Source organism: Prionailurus bengalensis, chromosome C1 (genome assembly GCF_016509475.1).
Source record: "Prionailurus bengalensis isolate Pbe53 chromosome C1, Fcat_Pben_1.1_paternal_pri, whole genome shotgun sequence".
In the NCBI taxonomy this organism is placed as follows: Eukaryota; Metazoa; Chordata; class Mammalia; order Carnivora; family Felidae; genus Prionailurus; species Prionailurus bengalensis.
Window position 1 is genome coordinate 73,188,865 of NC_057345.1, and position 19,555 is coordinate 73,208,419.

The window sequence follows — 19,555 nt, forward strand, 5'->3', positions numbered from 1 at the left end:
ACCCATAAAATAGACACGGTAGGGGCGCCTGAGTGGCTCAGTCAGTTAAGCGTCTGACTTCGGCTCGGGTCATGATCTCACGGTTCGTGGGTTCGAGCCCCACATTGGGCTCTGTGCTGACAGCTCGGAGCCTGGAGCCTGCTTCAGATTCCGTGTCTCCCTCTCTCCCTGCCCCTCCCCTGCTTGCGCTTTATCTCTTTCTCTCTCTCTCAAAAATAAATAAACATTAAGAAATTTTTTTTTGAAAAAATAGGCATCGTAAAACCTATCACACAATAAAAGTTAGTTCCTTCCCCCATTGGCTAATTTTCAATCCTTCTGAGACTCAGTGTCTTCACCAAAAAAAAAAAAAAAAAGGAAAATAGAAACAAGAATCATGCTTGCATCAGGGAATAGATATTTAAATGGTTTCATTTGTAAACTCTAAAGCATTATTTGGTAGTTATCAGGTACTATTAATCACTCGCAAAATAGGTATGATGCTTACTATGTGCAGACCCTGTGATTGGTCCTGGAAAAATGGAAGGTTAGACTGAATCACAGCCTTGTCCTCAGGAGAGGGTTGCTGAAGGAAAAATTTATTCTCTTCCCTGGTCCAAAGAGAAAAGGCAGCAAGGGCGGAGGAAAAGGCCTCTGTGGCCCACACAGGCATCCGGGTTCCTGGCACTTGGCCCTCCCTGGGGGATATCTGATACCTTCCCCTCAGCCATCAGCTGAGAGATTGCCCAGACGACCTATTCCAAGGGCCCCAGGGACAGGGCTGCAGGATGAATTTCTAAATATTCAAAATAAGCAGACAAGGGAATCTTACAACAATCAAAAAATGACTTGAGTGCAAAAGAAAAGTTGTGCTGATGGAAGGGATTGTCAAGGATGAGGAGAGAAAAGTCACTACGGATTTCTGTGTGTCTGCTGAAAGTGGACTGAACAATCCAATTCTCTGATTTTCAGCCCAACCAGGCCTCCCTCTTTCAAGCGCCTTTTGTCCTATTTCCCCTCTTCCTTCTGAGAAGATCTACAATGAATAAGGAGTAATTTCTTGCCCAACCATGATTCAAAAGGAAGTTCAGCCACAGAACAGGTAAGTGTGGCTTTGCCTAGAGAAAAAAGACATGCAGAGGCAGGTCTCAGGGAGATCCACCCAGGTTTTGCACAAAAGGCACCTCCTTCATTGCAAGTTCTGGGACCTTCCAAGTTCAGGAAGAGACTATCCACTTCCCCACTGACAACCTGGTGCAATGAACCCAGGAAGACCAGTGTGAGTAAACTGGACACTTCTCTACAACATGACCCGTCGGGACAATGTGGGTCCTGTTTGCAGCCTGAAGTTTGTGACTCTCCTGGTGGCCCTAATTCCAGAGCTCCTATTCCTGGGAGCTGGAGTGCAGCTTCAAGACAATGGGTATGACGGATTACTCATTGCAATCAATCCTCAGGTATCTGAAGATCAGAACCTCATCCCAAACATTAAGGTGAGTGGCAAGCATGAAGTCAATACCATTATCCTATTAGAACAGGACTGTAGCCTTCTTTAAAAAGCTAACAACCTTCCCTGATTTGTATTTGAGTAGTAAAGAGACCAGCATTTCTTTTAAGTACCCAAAATTATAATTACGGCCAAACCAGTCTGTTCATCTAATTCTGCACAGTCTCGGCTCAGAGTGTTGATCTAGCCCTTCTTAATTTGTTCTTGTTGGTTACTACTAATTTTAGCCTTTTTGTTTTCCTAACATGACTGCTTTTGGGGTAGCAGCTTAAAAAATAACCCATTGTGGTAACAAAGACCAGATGTTTGACTGATGAATAAGCATGATTGTGCTTATTAAAATCAAATTGTTGGATTTCATCCTGAGATGGAGAATTCTCAGACAAAAAGGGAATCTGAGAGCAAAATTCTTTTCACCTGAATGTTCTGTAAAGTAATTGACTATTTTCACCTTAATGTGGTGCAGAAGGATCGTAGCTCCATGACTTTAGAGCTTCCGTTGGTATTGCTTAAGAGAAATTGGCATCATCATAAGGTGTGGTCTTGAACATGCCCATAGGAGTGACATGAAAGGGATTTGTCTGGTAAAAGCTTGAAAGCCTTTCACAAAACTGGGAAAAATTATTTAGGCAAGCCCAGACTCACTATTAGTGTCCTAAAAATCTCTTCCAGTTAACTATTTGAGGTTTATTTATTTTGCTCCCAAGGTTTCCCAAAGTCTAAAGGCTGTCTCTAAAAGAAATGGGCTCCTTTAAAATCTTTTCATTATGCTTTACTATTACTCACTCAAGTATAATCAGGAAACCAAAACATGAAAGATTTACCTGTGCCAAGGTAAGCTTTTCTTTTCTTTGGTTATAGGAAATGATAACTGAAGCTTCTTTTTATCTATTCAATGCTACCAAGAGAAGAGTGTTTTTCAGAAATATAAAGATTTTAATACCCACCACATGGAAAGCTAATAATTACAGCAAAGTAAAACAAGAATTATATGAAAAGGTAAGAATTCAGGATTTTCTTAAATGAACTTAACTTGGGAAAAAGCAACCAATATACACGGTGTTCAAATGTTAAAAGTGAGAACTTAAGCAAAAAACAAATAACTGATGTTAATATACAAGTAATATTATTAGGAAGATTGTTGTTCACAAAATACATGGAAATACAACAAATGAGTGCAAATTATGGAACAAAAAATAAGCAAAATACCATTGCCCAAGTAGCTTCTCAGAAGGTCTCTGCTTTGTAATTTACAGGTTGCTTTCTGAAATTTCTGCTTAAGGCCCAAAAGCAGGTTTTATCCTCCTGACTATGAGCTGTGCAGGGAACAGTTCCAGTTACGACTACCTTCTTTTCCCATCCTGTCTGGGGCAGTAGACACGCATGTCCAGACAGAAACATAAGCCATAAAAATATGACTGACTTCTCCTGCCCTGGAGAAGGATTGATTGCAGCGAGTAATCCGTCACACCCATTGTCTTGAAGCTGCACTCCAACTCCCAGGAATAGGAGCTCTGGAAATTCACAGAATTTCACATGAGCCCAAGTCCAGGACACTTTTTAGGAGTATGGTGATAAGGAGGAAGGAAGAAAGGGGGGAGGAGAGGAGTGGCTACCTTTTCTTTTGCAACCTAAAAGAACTTAACCTTCGAAGGACTCTCACAGGCTGTCGATCAGAGTCAGGCATCCATGATTATGTCTGCACGCTGTAAACAAATGTTAAACACATTTGGCAACTGGCCGAAGTTACTGTGAACAGCAGCCCTGGCAGCCACGAGAAGGGGCAGGAACAGAGACAGTGAGCACTTATTTAGCTCAGGTCTTCAGCAACGGAGTGGATTCCAGATCCACAACCACAGCGCAGACAGAAGGGCTAGGACATGTGGTGTAGCTTTGCCTTTTCCTCATGTGTGCCATTTGGCATGAAATTTCCTGAGATTATTTTAATTCTCCATTCTTCTTTGAAGTCACTCAGTAACCAAATGGACTAGCAATCTAGATAGCATGCTGGTGTCCTGAAGAAGTTAAAGAGGCTCTTCAGACACTCGATTTATGGCCAGATGAAAGCTTTTGACAATTTGCTTGGCCATGGAGCTAGGAGAAAGAGAGGAACTGGGATAAACTGGAAAGAAAGCTAGTGTTTTGAAGCTTCAACTAAGCACCAGGCATGCTATGCATATTGTTTTGTCCTCACACACCCTAAAATTAGTTGCTATCCCAAATTATTATCACAAGTTAGGAAACAGACGCTCAAATAAGGGAAGGATTTTATCCCAAGTCAAACAGTAAGTTACAAAGCCAGAATTTCAATCCACGTCTTATTTGCTTCCCAAACCCGTGCTCTCTGCACCAAGCCATGCTGTCTCCAGCTATCTATACAGATGGCATTAATCAATTTGACTTTCCGTGAAACAAAGAAGCATTGGAGACAACTAACATCAAAACCAGATCATACTCCTGATCCTAATGGAGGGCTGAGAAATAAAGAATTAAAACAAAATGAGAATAATACTGGACCAAAACATTAAAGGAAAGAATAATCATTGAATGCTGTTCATATGTCTATTGGATGCCAATTCCTTTAGCCTCATCATGTCAATTAAGCAAACAGTGAATGATCATCATATACAGGACCATGCTACACCCTATAGAGGACACAAGGACAAGCAAGGTAGTTCCTGTCCCTGTGAATCCATAGTCTAATATAGATGGGGGGGGGGGGGCGGTTAGAAAAAGGTAGGTAAGAACTGTATTACTATGGTCTATAGTAGAATGGACCCCCATACAGCCTCTGAGTATTTCATCCCTAGTGGAGCACCCCTTCCTTTTAGCTTCAGGACAAATTTTGAGACACAGGAATGAGGTTTTGTCCATATGAAAACTATCCAAGGGCATAAGGGCATGACATCTGTGGCCCTTTTTGCAGGTTCTGTCTTACAAAGGCCCTGGCTTTAATTCTTATCTTTCTAAAAATAAATGTTGATTATTATAAAAATAATTCATGCTCGTTGCAAAAAAACTCAAACACTGTAGAAATAATGCAAAATAAAATTGAAAATATTACCTTCTTCTACTCAGTGGCATGCACACACACACATAAAACATTACACATATGGTACACATAGTGACAATGTGATTTATATTTATAGGATCATGTTAGATCTATAGTTCTAAAATCAGCTTTAAAAAAAAAAGTTAACAACATACTTCTAAGGGAAAGTCTTGGGACAACATGTTATCTTTCTTCCTAAAAATAAAAGAAACAATTTTGTCTGTAAAATTATATTCTCTAGATGGTTATTTGAATAGATATTCACTTTAGTTTTGGACTTAACATACTGTGTTTTAGCAATAATAACTGAAATTGTCAGGGTACAAGATGAAATGCAACCTCATGACAGTGACTGTTTTGCTGATCTAATGGTAATGGGAATGAAAGGGAAAGGCTTAAAACAAACACATCTTATTGTCTCCTACTGATGAAGTAACCCACAGAAAGCTGTTCACAAAAGGCTATAACACCTTACAGTGCAATTATGAACGACATTTGTTGTTTCTAAACATTTGTGCAACTTTTTGTTACATTTTATAGTGTCTTATAATGTCAGAATTTTACAGTGTTGACTTTTCAGAAAACTTTAATCTGGAAAATGGGAAGGTCAAATGGAAATAATAAAGCTCCATGGGCATTTGCAAACCTTTGAAAATACGGATGTTTTTGAAAGTGCCAAGTAATTTTATTGACATTTAGTTGTGCGTGCATTTTAAACTCCATCTATAAGACATACAATTTTCTAAATCTGTTATCAAATTAGAACACAATTCATACAGGGGCACCTGGGTGGCGCAGTCGGTTAAGCGTCCGACTTCAGCCAGGTCGCGATCTCGCGGTCCGTGAGTTCGAGCCCCGCGTCAGGCTCTGGGCTGATAGCTCGGAGTCTGGAGCCTGTTTCTGATTCTGTGTCTCCCTCTCTCTCTGCCCCTCCCCCGTTCATGCTCTGTCTCTCTCTGTCCCAAAAATAAATAAACGTTGAAAAAAAAATTTAAAAAAAATAAAAAAAAAGAACACAATTCATACAATAAAATGCACAGATCATAGGAGTGCAGTTCAAAGTGTTTTAACAAATGTATACGTTCATGTCACCAACATCACTGGTAGGATACAGAGTACTATAAAACATTTCTTTTAATATAGGCAAATGTCATCGTGACTGACTGGTATGGGGCACATGGAGATGACCCCTACACACTGCAATACAGAGGGTGTGGAAAAGAGGGAAAATACATTCATTTCACATCTAACTTTCTACTAAATGATGACTTAACAGCTGGCTATGGACCACGAGGTAAGTGTGACCTATCCAGCAATAGACATTGGGCAGTACTGTTTGCAATATTTTGTGCTTGATGCTGAAAAGCAACTCAGAGAACCTGAAACCTTCTAAGGTCTTACCATTTGGATGGGGAGATAGGCAACATACCCATGAAAAGATAAGAGACAAAGTGAGCCAGAAACACTTGGACACCAGATTCATAGCCCAGACAGTGAGTGCTATGAGAATTCAGTGAAAGGAGAGAATAGTTTGCACTAAGGGCCCTCAGGAAAGGCCTCACAATGGAGGGGATCTTCAAGGTTAATATCATGTTGATAAATGGAAAGATGGCAGAGAACAGTGCCAAGAGTATGAATAAAACAGTGGCATCAGAAGAATCTAGAGCATATTTAAGAGATGGGAGCAGTCATGGCCCTGATAGTGCAGAAACCATGGGGAGTGAAGTAGTGGAAGAAAATGCTGAAATGCACATGGGGATAGGTGACGTGGAGCCTCAAACGCCCAAATTAGCAAGTCACTGCTGAAGGTTTAAGAGCACAGGAGTGAAATCAGTAAAAAAGTGTTTGTATAAGATGAACCTGGCTGTATGGATGATCTGACTCCTTCAAATCAATGAGAGGGAAAGTGAGTATCAGGAGAATAACTAGAAGTCCAGGCAAAAAGCAATAAGACTTGAAAAGAGTGGGGGCTGTGAGATGAGGACACGAAAGGGTATTAAGAATGAAAAAAATATACAGATATATAATAAATGATAAATATGTGATATATATAATGGAATATTACTCAGCAATCAAAAAGAATGAAATCTTGCCATTTGCAACAGCGTGGAATGGAACTAGAATGTGTATCATGATAAGCAAAATAGAGAAAGATAAATATATTATTTCAATCATATAGAATTTAAGAAACACAACAGATGAACATAGGGAAAGTGAAGGAAAAATAGTAATAAAAACAGAGAAGGAGGCAAACCATAAGAGACTCTTAAATACAGAGAACAAACTGAGGGTTGCTGGAGGGGTGTTATGTAGCAGGGGGGCCACTAAATGGGTGTGGGCATTAAGGAAGGCACTTACTGGGATGAGAACTGGGTGTTATATGTAAGTGATGAATCACTAAATTCTACTCCAGAAACCATTATTACACTATATGTTAACCAACTTAGGTTAAAATAAAAAATTAAAAAAAAAAGAACAATGAGAATTTTCTATGTGCCAGGTGCTGTGCTGTTTGCTTCTCTTGTTATTTAATCCTAACAACTTTAAGTGATGGGAGATATTCCAGGGTGGGGGTGGGGGAGCGGAAAGAAATAGAGGTCTGACTGCTACAGAGTGAAAGGCCAGGGATGGGGTTGGGGGGGGGGGGTGTATAGCAGCATTAAGGAACACACCAGGTTTATGACAGAAGTAGGAGGGACCTGTTTAAAGGGGAAATTCACAACTCTGGATCTAGGAAAGTTGATTGTGGGGAGCAGTGGACTGTTGTGATAGGCTCAACCTGTGGTGATTGTAGACGGCTGGAGTTTGGGAGAGAAGTCAGGGTCATAGGTTTGGAGACTGGCATTTAGTGGATGAGATCTAAGGGAGAAACCGTACAGAGAACAGATCAGCAAGTCAAGGGCTAACTATCCCATGCTTATTTTTTGTTTTTGATTTTAACATACAGTAGTGCCTTTCAAATTATGTTTTCACTTTACCCCCATTTAAATCTAAATAGATTTTATTATCCTCTGTAAAGCGAACAGGAGCTGGAGCGACACACTGTATAAAGTACACTTTGTAAAACAATTTATAAAAATGTCTTTGGGGCACCTGGGTGGCTTGATGGGTTAAGCGTCCGACTTCAGCTCAGGTCATGATCTCACGGTCCGTGAGTTCGAGCCCCGCATCGGGCTTTGTGCTGACAGCTCAGAGCCTGGAGCCTGTTTCAGATTCTGTGTCTCCCTCCCCTGTTCATGCTCTGTCTCTCTCTGTCTCAAAAATAAATAAACATTAAAAATTTTTTTTTAAATAAATAAATAAATGTCTTTTCCCCAGTAACTATGAGGTGCTGATAATCTCTGCACAAATAGATGATGACTTCATCAGCACATCTAAATTCCATGACTAGGCACAAACTTTTCCCTAATACTTTCAGCTTAGATGGTTCCCCTCCCTTCCTTTGTCCCACAGTCCAGAAATTGCACAATATGCTGCAGCCTCAGTCAACTCTGTAAACAATTCCTGGGTTCCCAGAACTTAAAAGAATTCAGAATAAAAGAAAGGGCTTTGGGAGGGAGTTAATCTGGAAAGCTTTTATTGGGGAGTGGTTTTGATTGGGAACAATGAAGGAAATGCAAGATTTAGAGAAGTGGAGGTTAAGATATAAAGAATTTGATGCTGAGGATGGGGGTTTCCCTGGGCCAAGAGCTGGAGACAAATATAAACATGGAGGATCAGAGATAAAATAAAAGATAAAGGACCATCCAAGCTGGAGAGGACATTTAGGATCTTTTTTACTCCTTCATCCCTCCCTGGCCCCAGAGTTTCAATCACTGCTCTAGAGAGAATTACTTACGAGAAAAAAATAGGCATGCTTGGCTAACCCAGACTAAAGAATAGGAAATCTTTATTTGCTTGTTTGGTATCTTAGTCTGTTTGGGCTGCTCTAACAGAATACCAAAAACTGAGGGCCTTCTACACAACAGAGACTTATTTCTCACAGTTCTGGGGGCTGGGAAGTCCAGAATCAAGGCCCTGGAAAATTTAGCATCTGGTACCCACTTCCTGGTACATAGACAACCATCTCCTCTCTGTGTCCTAACATGGAAGGCAGAGGAGGGAGCTCTCTGGGGTCTCTTTTATAAGGGCACTAATCCCATTCATGAGGGCTCCACCCTTGTAATCTAATCACCTCCCAAAGGCCCCACTTTCTAATACCATCACATGAAGCAGTAGTATTTCAACATATGAATTTTAGGGGGGACGTAAACATTCAGTCCACTGTACTTACATATGCTTCTTTCCCTTTCCCCTAAATCCTGAAACTGTAGGCCTGTATGAAGCTAAATATAAACATGTTAGGCAGCTTCACTTGGGGAAATGAGAGAATGTGGGACTCATCACAAGTATCAAATAGATGTGCACAAAGTAAATCACTGGTTTGCATCTACAAAGACTAAGCATAATTTCAGACTGCCTCTTTTATGGCAGGGGTAAAGGAGGAGATGGAAATAGGTGAGGAAGAGAAAAGCGGGAGGCAATTGCACTCCAACCTTTCGTAGTAAGTGTATATGGTCAAGTGATGTTACGTGTTCACTAGTTAGCAAAGCCCACTGCTGAGATTTTAGGAACTTAAAACAAAAGCTCTCTCTTCCACAGGTAGGGTGTTTGTCCACGAATGGGCCCATCTCCGTTGGGGTGTGTTTGATGAATACAACAATGAGAAACCTTTCTATATAAATGGGCAAAATCAAATTAAAGTAACAAGGTTGGTACTTTTTCTCATGTTTAAAATTCATTGTTTATTTTTTTTACTCTAAAATGAAGTTGATGATGGCAGCCAAAACCTAAATGACAAGAAAGAGATCCTCTTATTTTTAAATTTTATTTCATTTTTTAAAAGTTGGTAAATATTTATGTGGTTCAGATATGAGAACAATATAAAAAGTTATACTCTAAGATATCTTGTTACCACCACTGTCTCCACCCTGCTCCCTCTCATCCCCTCCAGTAACCATTTTTATTAGTTTCTGGTTTATTTTTTAGTATTTCTTTAAGCAAATCCAAATAAATATGAATATATATTTCTCTTCATTAATTTTTTAATTAAAAATAAGTGCTTAATGTTCCATTGTATGGATATACTATATCTTTTCAACCAGTCTCCTATTGCTGGACAAGTGGGTTGCTCCCAATTTTTTGTTATTACCAACAGTACTGCAGGTCGTAATGCCATATATATATATAATTTCTCATGTATGCAGGCAGAGCTATATGTCTGTTGAGTAGCTTCCAAGAATTACTGGGTCAAAATGTACCCTCTTCTGTAATTTTGCTGGATATTGACCAATTATCATTTGATCATCAATTGGAAGATATTTCTCTTTTGAAGGTTGTGCTGTTTTTCATTCCCTTTGGTAGAATTTGAGATTGCTCATTTAGGAAAGAATCCTTTTAAAATATCCTCATTCCATGTTCATTCTCTTCTGCCCTCTTGTCCAATGGCAATGAGCTCAAAGACACTGCGATTCAGGATACTATTGGTCATGCTGTCTCCTGGGCCTCTAAAAGTTCACGTCCATTTCCTGGTATCTTTTCCTTTGACCCTGTTTAGTTGGTTAAAGCCTTTGGTGATGCAGAATTTCTTATGCAGCTCAAATGCTTTAAAACAAAGTGGAGTGTATTTCTAAATTAATGACCTTTCTTAACAGAATAGTTTTTAAAATGTTTTATGTGTAGCTTGTTGCAAGCTACAAGCTTTGCAACAAATTATTATATGAACCAAATGAAGAAGAAACAGAAGTATTTCTAAAATAGACCAATTTCTCTTTCTATTTTAAGGTGTTCATCAGACATCACAGGCATTTTTGTGTGTGAAAAAGGCCCTTGCCCCCAAGAAAACTGTATTATTAGTAAACTTTTTAAAGAAGGATGTATGTTTATATACAATAGCACCCAAAATGCAACTGCATCGATAATGTTCATGCAAAGTTTATCTTCTGTAAGTATGGCCTTGGAATGAAAATCTCCTACAGCATTCATCTCTTCCCAAGATGGCCTGAAATGTTTAAAGTGTTTAAACAAAAAGACATTAAGATTCACTATGTTTTAGAGCTTGAGGGCCTTAGAGTTCATCTAGTTTTTATTTCACAGATAAAACAAAAAACACTGAGGCCCCAAAGATGATCGCCAAAAAATATATTCCTTTAGAAAAGTGATTATTTGCTTTCTGGGGAAGGTGATTTAACAAGGGTACTCTGGAAACCTCAAAATAAACTGCTCATATGGTGGTGCTTTCACAGGAAGGTGTATGAGTAATAGTAATAAAACACACAATTATATTTCTCTCACTTGAAGTAGCAAATGACTCTTATTTTGTTTCCTAGTTCTTTCCCTTGTTTTGCATAGTACAGAAATTAAAAAAGGACTCTTTCACTCTCTCTCTCTGCCCCTCCTCCACTCATGTGCACTCTCTCTTTCAAAATAAGTACATAAACATCTAAAAAAAAAAAGAAATTAAAAAGGAAAACCAGGTATTACCAAGAGAAGTCAACTAACCCTTAGTTTTGCAGGTTCAGAAACTTACCTTGTCAGTATTCCGCACTGATAAGAACCTAGTGTATGAATCCAGAACACTATTTTTAAATAATAATTTATTATTAATAATTTATTATTGATAATTTATTATTATTATTAAATAATTTATTGTTTAAAAATAGTACTCTGTCATGGGGATCCAATACTTGCATCCTCTAGCCAATTCATTCTCTCTCTAGAGGAAGCAGCATGAAACAGCCAAATTGTCCCCAGAAGCCTCTCTGAGAGAATGGAATCAGAAAGGAGGAAGACTGGTGGTACAGAGGTTTAATGGCATCAGCCTTCATGACTGGATATATCCATCCATCTTCACAAAGACCTGAAACTCACGTCTGTGTGTCATCTCCCTTCCATGGTACTGGGAGCACATGGGCACATGCCCCTGTGAAGTTTTCTGTTTCCACGGCTGACCAGTGTCCCTTAGATGGACACATTCTTTTCTTTAGAAAACTTTTTTTTTTCTTCAGTCTGGTTTTAGTCAAGGCTAGGAGTCCTTCTGTAACTTTAAGGTGATTTTTCACTTTTCTTGTCTGATCCATTATATTTTTAATTTATAGCCTTAATACCTGAACCCAACTTGATTCCATGTATTCATCCACATTGTTTGTGACTAGGCATTATCTTTGTGAACCTTTGAAAGACCTAATCATTACTATCCAATCCAAGAAGTTTCATAGTCATGAAATAAACAGAAAGGAGTTAAAAACAAAGAAATTATGACAGCAAAAATGCGTTCTACTCCTGTCTCCCCATGCTACTGAGAATATCTCTTTAAGCAATTATTAACCTTCTGAAGCTTCAGCTTCCTCTTCTATGAAAATAGAGATAGAACGGGAAAGTCTATTAGGCGTTTTCTAGTTCTAAGCTCCCATGTTTCTGTTAGCACGAAGTAGCTACTCTACAGGAATATAGCCACTAGGAGTAGGTGGTAACACATCATTTTGCAATGTGAAACATACCTTTAAAAGGGGTGACATATGTTCAGTATTATTAAATAGACCATATCTATATTTAAAAATGGGGAGAAAGACCAGGAAGTAAGTTTAAGTTGTTTTTTTTCCTCATCCTATTGTTACCGAGATCAATATTTGAACTAGATCGATTTATGTTGACTGATCAATAAATAAAGGTGCAGGTGGGTCATAAAATACAATTTCAAGGAATAGGCTGACCAAGACAATATCTTCTGGGGTGTTTTCTTTAACACGTTATCATACTAAAAAAAGGCGGGAGATTGTTTTGTTTTCCTAAGACTGAGATATATATACACGGTCTGCTCTCTGTTATCCAAGTGCAAATAGATGATAATAGAGACTGATTGCAAGTACCACGAGGTGCCAGTATTTCAAGCAAAGGATGCCAAGGTTTATTTGTAAACTCAAAGTCATTCTTGAAGTAATAAAGGATGGCTATGGCACTTCTAATTTCTCATCTTTCAGCTCACCTTTCCTTTTACCTTTAGTTGCTTGAGAATGAGAAGTATGTCTAATATGGGAAGAGTCCCTTCATTTTCTGATAGGCATTGTTCTATTTCTAGGTGGTTGAATTCTGCAATGCACGTACCCACAATCAAGAAGCTCCAAACCTACAGAACCAAATGTGCAGCCTCAGAAGTGCATGGGATGTAATCACAGACTCTGCTGACTTCAATCATAGCTTTCCCATGAATGGGACTGGGCTTCCACCTCCTCCTGTATTCTCCCTTATTCAGGCTGGTGACAAAGTGGTCTGTTTAGTGCTGGATGTGTCCAGTAAAATGGAAGAGGTAACATTTTGGTAATTAATGGCTGTAAACCATTCACCATTTTTTCTATCAGTTTTTAATTCTTTTTATTTCCAGAGGGTAAGGGCAGAGGAGGGGAGGCCAAAGGTTTGGAATCTTCATGCATTTCGTCTTTCCTTAGGGACTAGAAGAACAAATTCACACTGTAGGCCAGAAATTGAGATAAAGCAGATAAATGAAAGCCACAGGTAATTCCTAGCCCTGAGTTTTGCTACTAATTGCAACTTTTTTCCAACCAAGACCTTTTTCTAAAACTCTGACATGTAACAAAATCTCCTTTGGCCACATTTCACTCACTGGTACATATCCCTAGCGGAGGCAAGAGACTACGGGTTTGCAGAGAGTGTGCATAGCCACTGTGTTTATGTTTCCCATGTCACCATGGATGGTAAACCATACCTCAGTCATGCAGTAATCGAGGAGCCTTGCAGAAATCCTCTTTTGAAAATCTCATAGCTCTCAGATAGTGGTTAAAATCTTAATCTCTGGAACCAGGCAGATGTGCTTTAATTCCTGGCTTCTTCACTTACTGTCTGTATAGTCAAGACCAAAATAACTTTCTTGAGCTATTTTATCATCTGTAAAATAGGGATTATAATAGCTACTTTTAGTGTCGTGACAGGAGCAGCTGATACTGGTTTCTTAAAGTCAATAGTTAAATTTTTAGGAAATTTGCAAGCAGTAGTTAAATACAGCCATTAATAAAAATTAAACCATGTAGATTTATAATTAAATAAGATTGTTAACATATAATAAATGCTCAAAAGTCATCACTTCCTAAATATTCTTCTACTATTTTTTACTATTATCTATGCCCAGAGTCAGTAAACAACAGCTCATGGGCCAAATTTGGCTCACTACCTGTTTTTGCATAGCCCACAAGCTAAAAATGGATTTTACGATTTAAATGGTTTAGAAAAAAGTCAAGAGAGTAATATTTCATGATATGTGAAAATTACATGAAATTCAAATTTCAGTCTCCATAAAGTTTATTGGAACACAGCAACACTCATTTATTTATATCTTGTCTATGGCCACTTTAGTGCTAAAACAGCAGAATCGAGTGCTTGCAACAGAGAATATATGGCCCATCAAGCCTGAAATAACTTAACTTCTAGCCCTTTTCTGAAAATGTCTGCTGACCCCCAATCTGTGCTCTTAAGATTATTTCTGGTCACCTGTATCTGGTCAACATCTCTTCCCAACTCTGCTTTTAGTGACATCACATTGACAACTTGAAATCAACCATGGTGGGAGTAGTTAATCCCACAGAGATTTTCAATTGCAACAGATCAGGGTGTCTCTCCCTCTTTTGCCAGAAAGCCAGTTTTTGAAAAACATTTACCAGCACACCACCATCTATTGCATAAAGTTGTTGAGGGGGAATAAGTGAAAAAATGAATATGAAGCTTTTGGTTCAAAAGTGGCAGTATTATTTAATCATAGAACTTGTCCTAAGGAAGAGTTTATCCTCTTATGTTCTCTGGATCAGTAGTCCTGGAAAATTTGCCTTTTTCAATTTGTCTCTGAAATATTAGGAACACCACGAATACATTCAGCATCTGGATAATTTTGTAATCTTGCCCACCTACAGTTGACTAGGCCATGATCTTCTAAAGGTGGTCTCAGGGTAATTTATATTGGCTAGCTACCTCTATTGAGCAAGAATAGGTAGAATGAAAGGGATAGTTGCACTTGAGAGAAGATGTGAAGTTAGTAGAAGGGAAATAAACTTAGAGTAACACACTCACAGCAAAGCAAACTCCCTTCCCTTTTCTTGCCAATATTGTCCTTGAACCATCATAGCCATTCTTCCATTAGTTGCCTGGACTGTGCTTGCTTGGTGGACACAGAGATGACAGAACATAGTCTCTACTTCACAATGCTCACAATCTAATGATGCTGGGGGAGCAGCAAGCTGAGCTTCAATGACCCCCTGTTCAGTGATGACTGTGGTCTCTTTCTCCAACTCAGACATCTCCCTTGATATCTGGACCTACATTTCGCATTGCTTTGGAAGCATCATTTCCCATTTGGAAAGGGAGCCAATGAACTCAAAGTGTGTAGAGTTTGAGATACCTGTGGGACATTAAATTTGCGATGCTTCTGAAGCAATGTGAAATGTAGATCCAGATATTAAGGGAGATGTCTAAGTCGGAGAAAGAGAACACAGTCCTCACTGAACGGGGGGTCATTGAAGCTCAGCTTGCTGCTCCCACAACCTAGTGAACCTAGTGAACATCAGTAACATCACATGCCCAAACCTGGTCACTAATACTACTTTTCAACTGGTTAACACTCAGGTTTATCTCTACTGTCACGTATGTATCTCATACAATCCTATTTTAATAAGTAGGAAAAATATTATGTTTCCTCTTACCCAGACTGGATTTTAAAAGAAGCAGTTACAAATCTAGTTTAAACTGCTTTCATAGATCTCGAATTCTGAGTTGGAGAGAAATAGTGGGAATATGTGTTCTTAGAGAGCGGTAAATATGAACAGCTTGTTGGAGGTAGGGTTCTCAACCTCTCTGTCCTCCTTGAAAAACATTTATTTTTGAGCCTGCAACTAATAAAACAAGATTCCAGCATAGTGTCACTCTATAAAGCTCAAAAAGTTACAATGTGACATTGCTAAATGATTGGCAGAGATATTTGCCAGGTTGCTGAGTCATATTTTTGTCTACCAACCAAAGGTTGTTATTTTTATTTTTTCCTTTTTGGGACACAGGCTGACAGACTCCTTCGACTGCAACAGGCAGCAGAGTTTTACTTGATGCAGATTGTTGAAATTCATACCTTTGTGGGCATTGTCAGTTTCAACAGCAAAGGGGAGATCAGAGCCCAGCTACACCAAATTAACAGTGATGATGACCGAAAGCGGTTGGTTTCACATCTGCCTTCGACTGTGTCAGCAGAAGCACAAACCAGCGTCTGCCCAGGGCTTAAGAAGGGATTTGAGGTACAGTTGGGTACGCGATGCCCAAATCACCATCACTTTCCTTTCCTTCATTTTATAGCTAAGGTTCCTTCTGATATGGAGCAATCTGTTACAGTGTGGTCATGACACTGATAGGAAAGTAACGATGGGTTATTTTTAAGGTCAGGAACCATGTCTTGTTTACCATTAAACCCCATGTGCCTAGCAAAGTACCTGGCACATATTAGCTGTTCGATAAATGCTAGTTGAAGGAATGAGTAAATAAATAAATACACTGGCCAAGGCTGGGGAACTTCAGCATCATCTGGACAATTTCTAACACTGACCCTCTGCATTCGGTGATTGGCCCAACTGTAGCCATTTTTATGCTTGGGTTTTCCAGTCAAAATCAGTAATGTCTGGCTTTTGCCTATAGTAATTCTAGACCCATCTAACTCTAATGTGTAGCCAAGGTTGAGAACCACTTCTCTAAGGCCTCTTATTGGTCATTCACCAGATGTCAGAGGCAGAGATAACATACAAGAATGTGCCCCATATCCTCTATCATGGACCCTCTTCTAAACTAGGGGCATATTGTGATGATTCAAACAGAAAGAGTCTCTCTGTACAAGCAATCCAGCAATGGCATGTACAGTGACAAGTCCTTTGATGAGGTGAGTTGAGGATGGAATGGGGATGGGCCTGGAGTGCAGCAAGCCACAGAGGATCTCAAAGAGGCATATATATGCCTTACTGATGGGAATTTGGAATGAGTGAATTCTTCCATTCAATGGCAACTTGAATTACATTTCCTTCCAAATGACTGATACTCTACGTTCAGGTGGTTGAAAAACTGAATGGAAAAGCCCATGGCTCTGTGATGATATTAGTGACCAGTGGAGGTGATGAGCACATTGGCAATTGCTTACTTACTGTGCTCAGCAGTGGTTCAACCATTCATTCCATTGCCCTGGGCTCATCTGTGGTCGAAAACCTGGAGGAATTATCACATCATACAGGTAAATATATTTGTAAACACTTATGTTTTAGAGCATTTCCTTTTAAATTGAATATTCAAAGCCTTTTAACTTGAATACTCCCAACCATGAAGCTCATATTATGACAATAGAATGTGTGGCTTAATTGGAAAAAGACAAATAGAAACAGCTATCTTAAGGAAAACAACACAAAAATCATTGCTAAAATCTGCCAACATTTTGTTGACCTTTAAAGATTTTCCTTAGAAGGTGCCAATCATATACATCCAATGGAAATATAATTTTTATAATTTTTTTGTTAAACTAATCTGAGCATGTATAATCACAGAGCTAAAAATATATTTAAGATTAAACACACTAACTTTCATGATAAGGACACATACCAAATTGTAAGATCCATATCTTTTTTCGTTCTAAATGAGGCATGGAATAATTTTATCTTATATTCCTTATAGCCAATAAAAATGAGTATTGCTGACTTACAAATTAAAAGTTAGGTTTTTATTGAATTATTTTTGAAAACAATGTTTTCAGAATGTAAGCGTAAGTGTCAACATATAGCACTGCAGATAGCAATGAACCTAGAGTGTCTAGGAATCACCTTCATTACAAGACTATTCAAACAATATTCATTGAGTTTCTATCAAGCACCAGACAGAGGTGTAGACCTTGACATTACAGCCGTGAACAGAACACACAAAACTACTCACCTCTGCTGTTCACCATGTGGCTGGCAGGATGCCATGCACTGCCAGCCAAGTGCTACACCTCCTTCCCCAAAACTAAGCCTCTTACATGGGAAAGGTTGTTGGAAAAGACCTCACATATTATTTTTTGTTTTATTTTATACATTTTAATGGTTAACATCCCAATCATGTATTTCAGGAGGTGTAAAGTTCTTTGTTCCAGATAAATCAAACTCCAATAGCATGATTGATGCTTTCAGTAGAATCCCCTCTGGAACCGGAGACATTTTTCAACAACGTATTCAGGTCAGAATTTCCTCAATGGGGCTGGGGGGGCAGGGAGAAGGAAGCAAGGAAAACAAATGAACTGTTTAACTCACTCATTAACCTTACTGGAATATGTAACAATTCTTGCACAGAAGGCTTTTAAAAGAGCTTCTTGGTGTCACCAGAGCCAGGATTCATTGTTACCTGATGCCTGTTTTTCTCATCCCTAGTAGTAATTTCCTGAAATTGCTACCTCGGCCTTTTAAAGTCTGTAAGCAGAACTTGCTCCTTCCTAGTGGCTCAAAATGGGGATGGGGTGGGGTTGGGGGTGGTGTAGAGGTAAGACCAAGATGACAAATAAGAAACTGTTTCTTAGGTTTAGTTCTATAATAACTTTCCATCAATCAAAATCCATTTTACTTTTTTTTTTTTTGCTTTTTTAAAAACTTCTTTGAAGCTCCTCCCTTGTGTTAAAAACATCAACTATTTCATTAAATTCTAAACAAATTTAAATATTTCTTCGACTACTGCAATTTCCTTGACTTTGCTCACAAAGGCTTCCTCTAATCAAGCCATTTAAAAGGGCCAAGTTTTTTCTAAGTGCTTTAAAGATATTTTGAACATAACTGAGGGTTTGAACAAAATTTCATCTGCTGTTTCCTCACAGATGGTAAGTTAACCTGCCAAGTTAATGACTTGATGTGAGCAATGAAGTCAGTTAAATTATTCTTAGAAAATATTTAACATGAAGATTATATGTACACAGCAAAGACAATAACCACAATTTTATCATTAGAAGTGAAAAAAAGGGGAATCATAAATGAGAACATGTATTTATAAATTAGATTACATTTGGCTCTTCTGAATAATCTTCCTACCCTGTGATTTCTTCAATGCTATGAAATAAAAACAAGCGTTTAAAAATGTTTTCAAAAATTTAACAAAATATTATTCATATGGCTCAAATTTGCCTTATGTTCTCAAACATGGCCACCTCTTCCCAGTGTATGTCATTAGCCCCACTAGACTATGGACAGAAACTATATCCCCTTCAGCAGCTCAGGCCCAGGGCACAGAATGTGCCCCAGTAGTCAGCAGTCTACAAATATTTATAAAATGGATTTGAACAAATAATCCACAGTGTCTTTGCTGTCATCCACCAGTGAATTTTTTATGCTTTCTGAGTTTGAGCAATATTGCAGCGCATTACTTAGCGTATTTATTTAATAAATAAAAATGTCCAAAGTTATTTTTACGCTTGTGTGTGTACAGTGATTCAACGTAGGGTCTCTTGGTGTCAGCTGGCCTGGGCTCTATTCCCGTGTCACCTCCTTGTATGTGACACTGCACATGTTACTTCTCTAAGGCTCTGTCTCCTCATCTCTGAAATGTGGCCAACAGCAGTACTCACCTTAAAGGGTTTTCAAAAGGATTAAGTGAGGTAATATATGTAAAGCATTTAGCTCAGTGCCATCACTTGTATGTACTCTGTAAGTGTTGCATAGGTGCACCTACATGCGCGCGCGCGCACACACACACACGTGTTCATGTGGCTTATTGCAGATGGCTAAATAATTCTTCTAATGTACCCAAGCTCCCTGAAACTCAGCGTTTTATTTCTTATTAAAATATATAAAAGTATCTGGAGAGATGATATATAAATTAAACCACTGAAGCACATTCACAAACAAAAAATTTTTAAAGCCTGTTAATTGCTGATCTGAAGCTAATGTTGATTTGGATAACAGACAGTCTGGGAACAGCTAAAATCAATTGGTAAAAAA

The 19,555-nt window shown here is 38.7% G+C and overlaps 1 protein-coding gene across 3 annotated transcripts in view; it reads left to right on the plus strand.

The window, feature by feature from the left end:
• The first annotated feature begins 883 nt into the window (after positions 1-883).
• The window catches only part of CLCA2 (chloride channel accessory 2), a 39,136-nt gene continuing 20,464 nt past the window's right edge, over positions 884-19,555 (plus strand). For 2 of the 3 annotated variants that reach the window (XM_043575486.1, XM_043575487.1), the window contains exons 1-9: positions 902-1,472; positions 2,348-2,485; positions 5,682-5,832; positions 9,180-9,288; positions 10,362-10,521; positions 12,655-12,882; positions 15,632-15,862; positions 16,662-16,839; positions 17,704-17,810. In XM_043575486.1, the coding sequence (XP_043431421.1) occupies positions 1,287-1,472; positions 2,348-2,485; positions 5,682-5,832; positions 9,180-9,288; positions 10,362-10,521; positions 12,655-12,882; positions 15,632-15,862; positions 16,662-16,839; positions 17,704-17,810 (1,488 nt within the window). In that variant the 5' untranslated portion in view covers positions 902-1,286. Of the gene's footprint in view, positions 1,473-2,347; positions 2,486-5,681; positions 5,833-9,179; positions 9,289-10,361; positions 10,522-12,654; positions 12,883-15,631; positions 15,863-16,661; positions 16,840-17,703; positions 17,811-19,555 lie in introns of all 3 variants that reach the window. The other variant, XM_043575488.1, reaches the window with a different exon arrangement.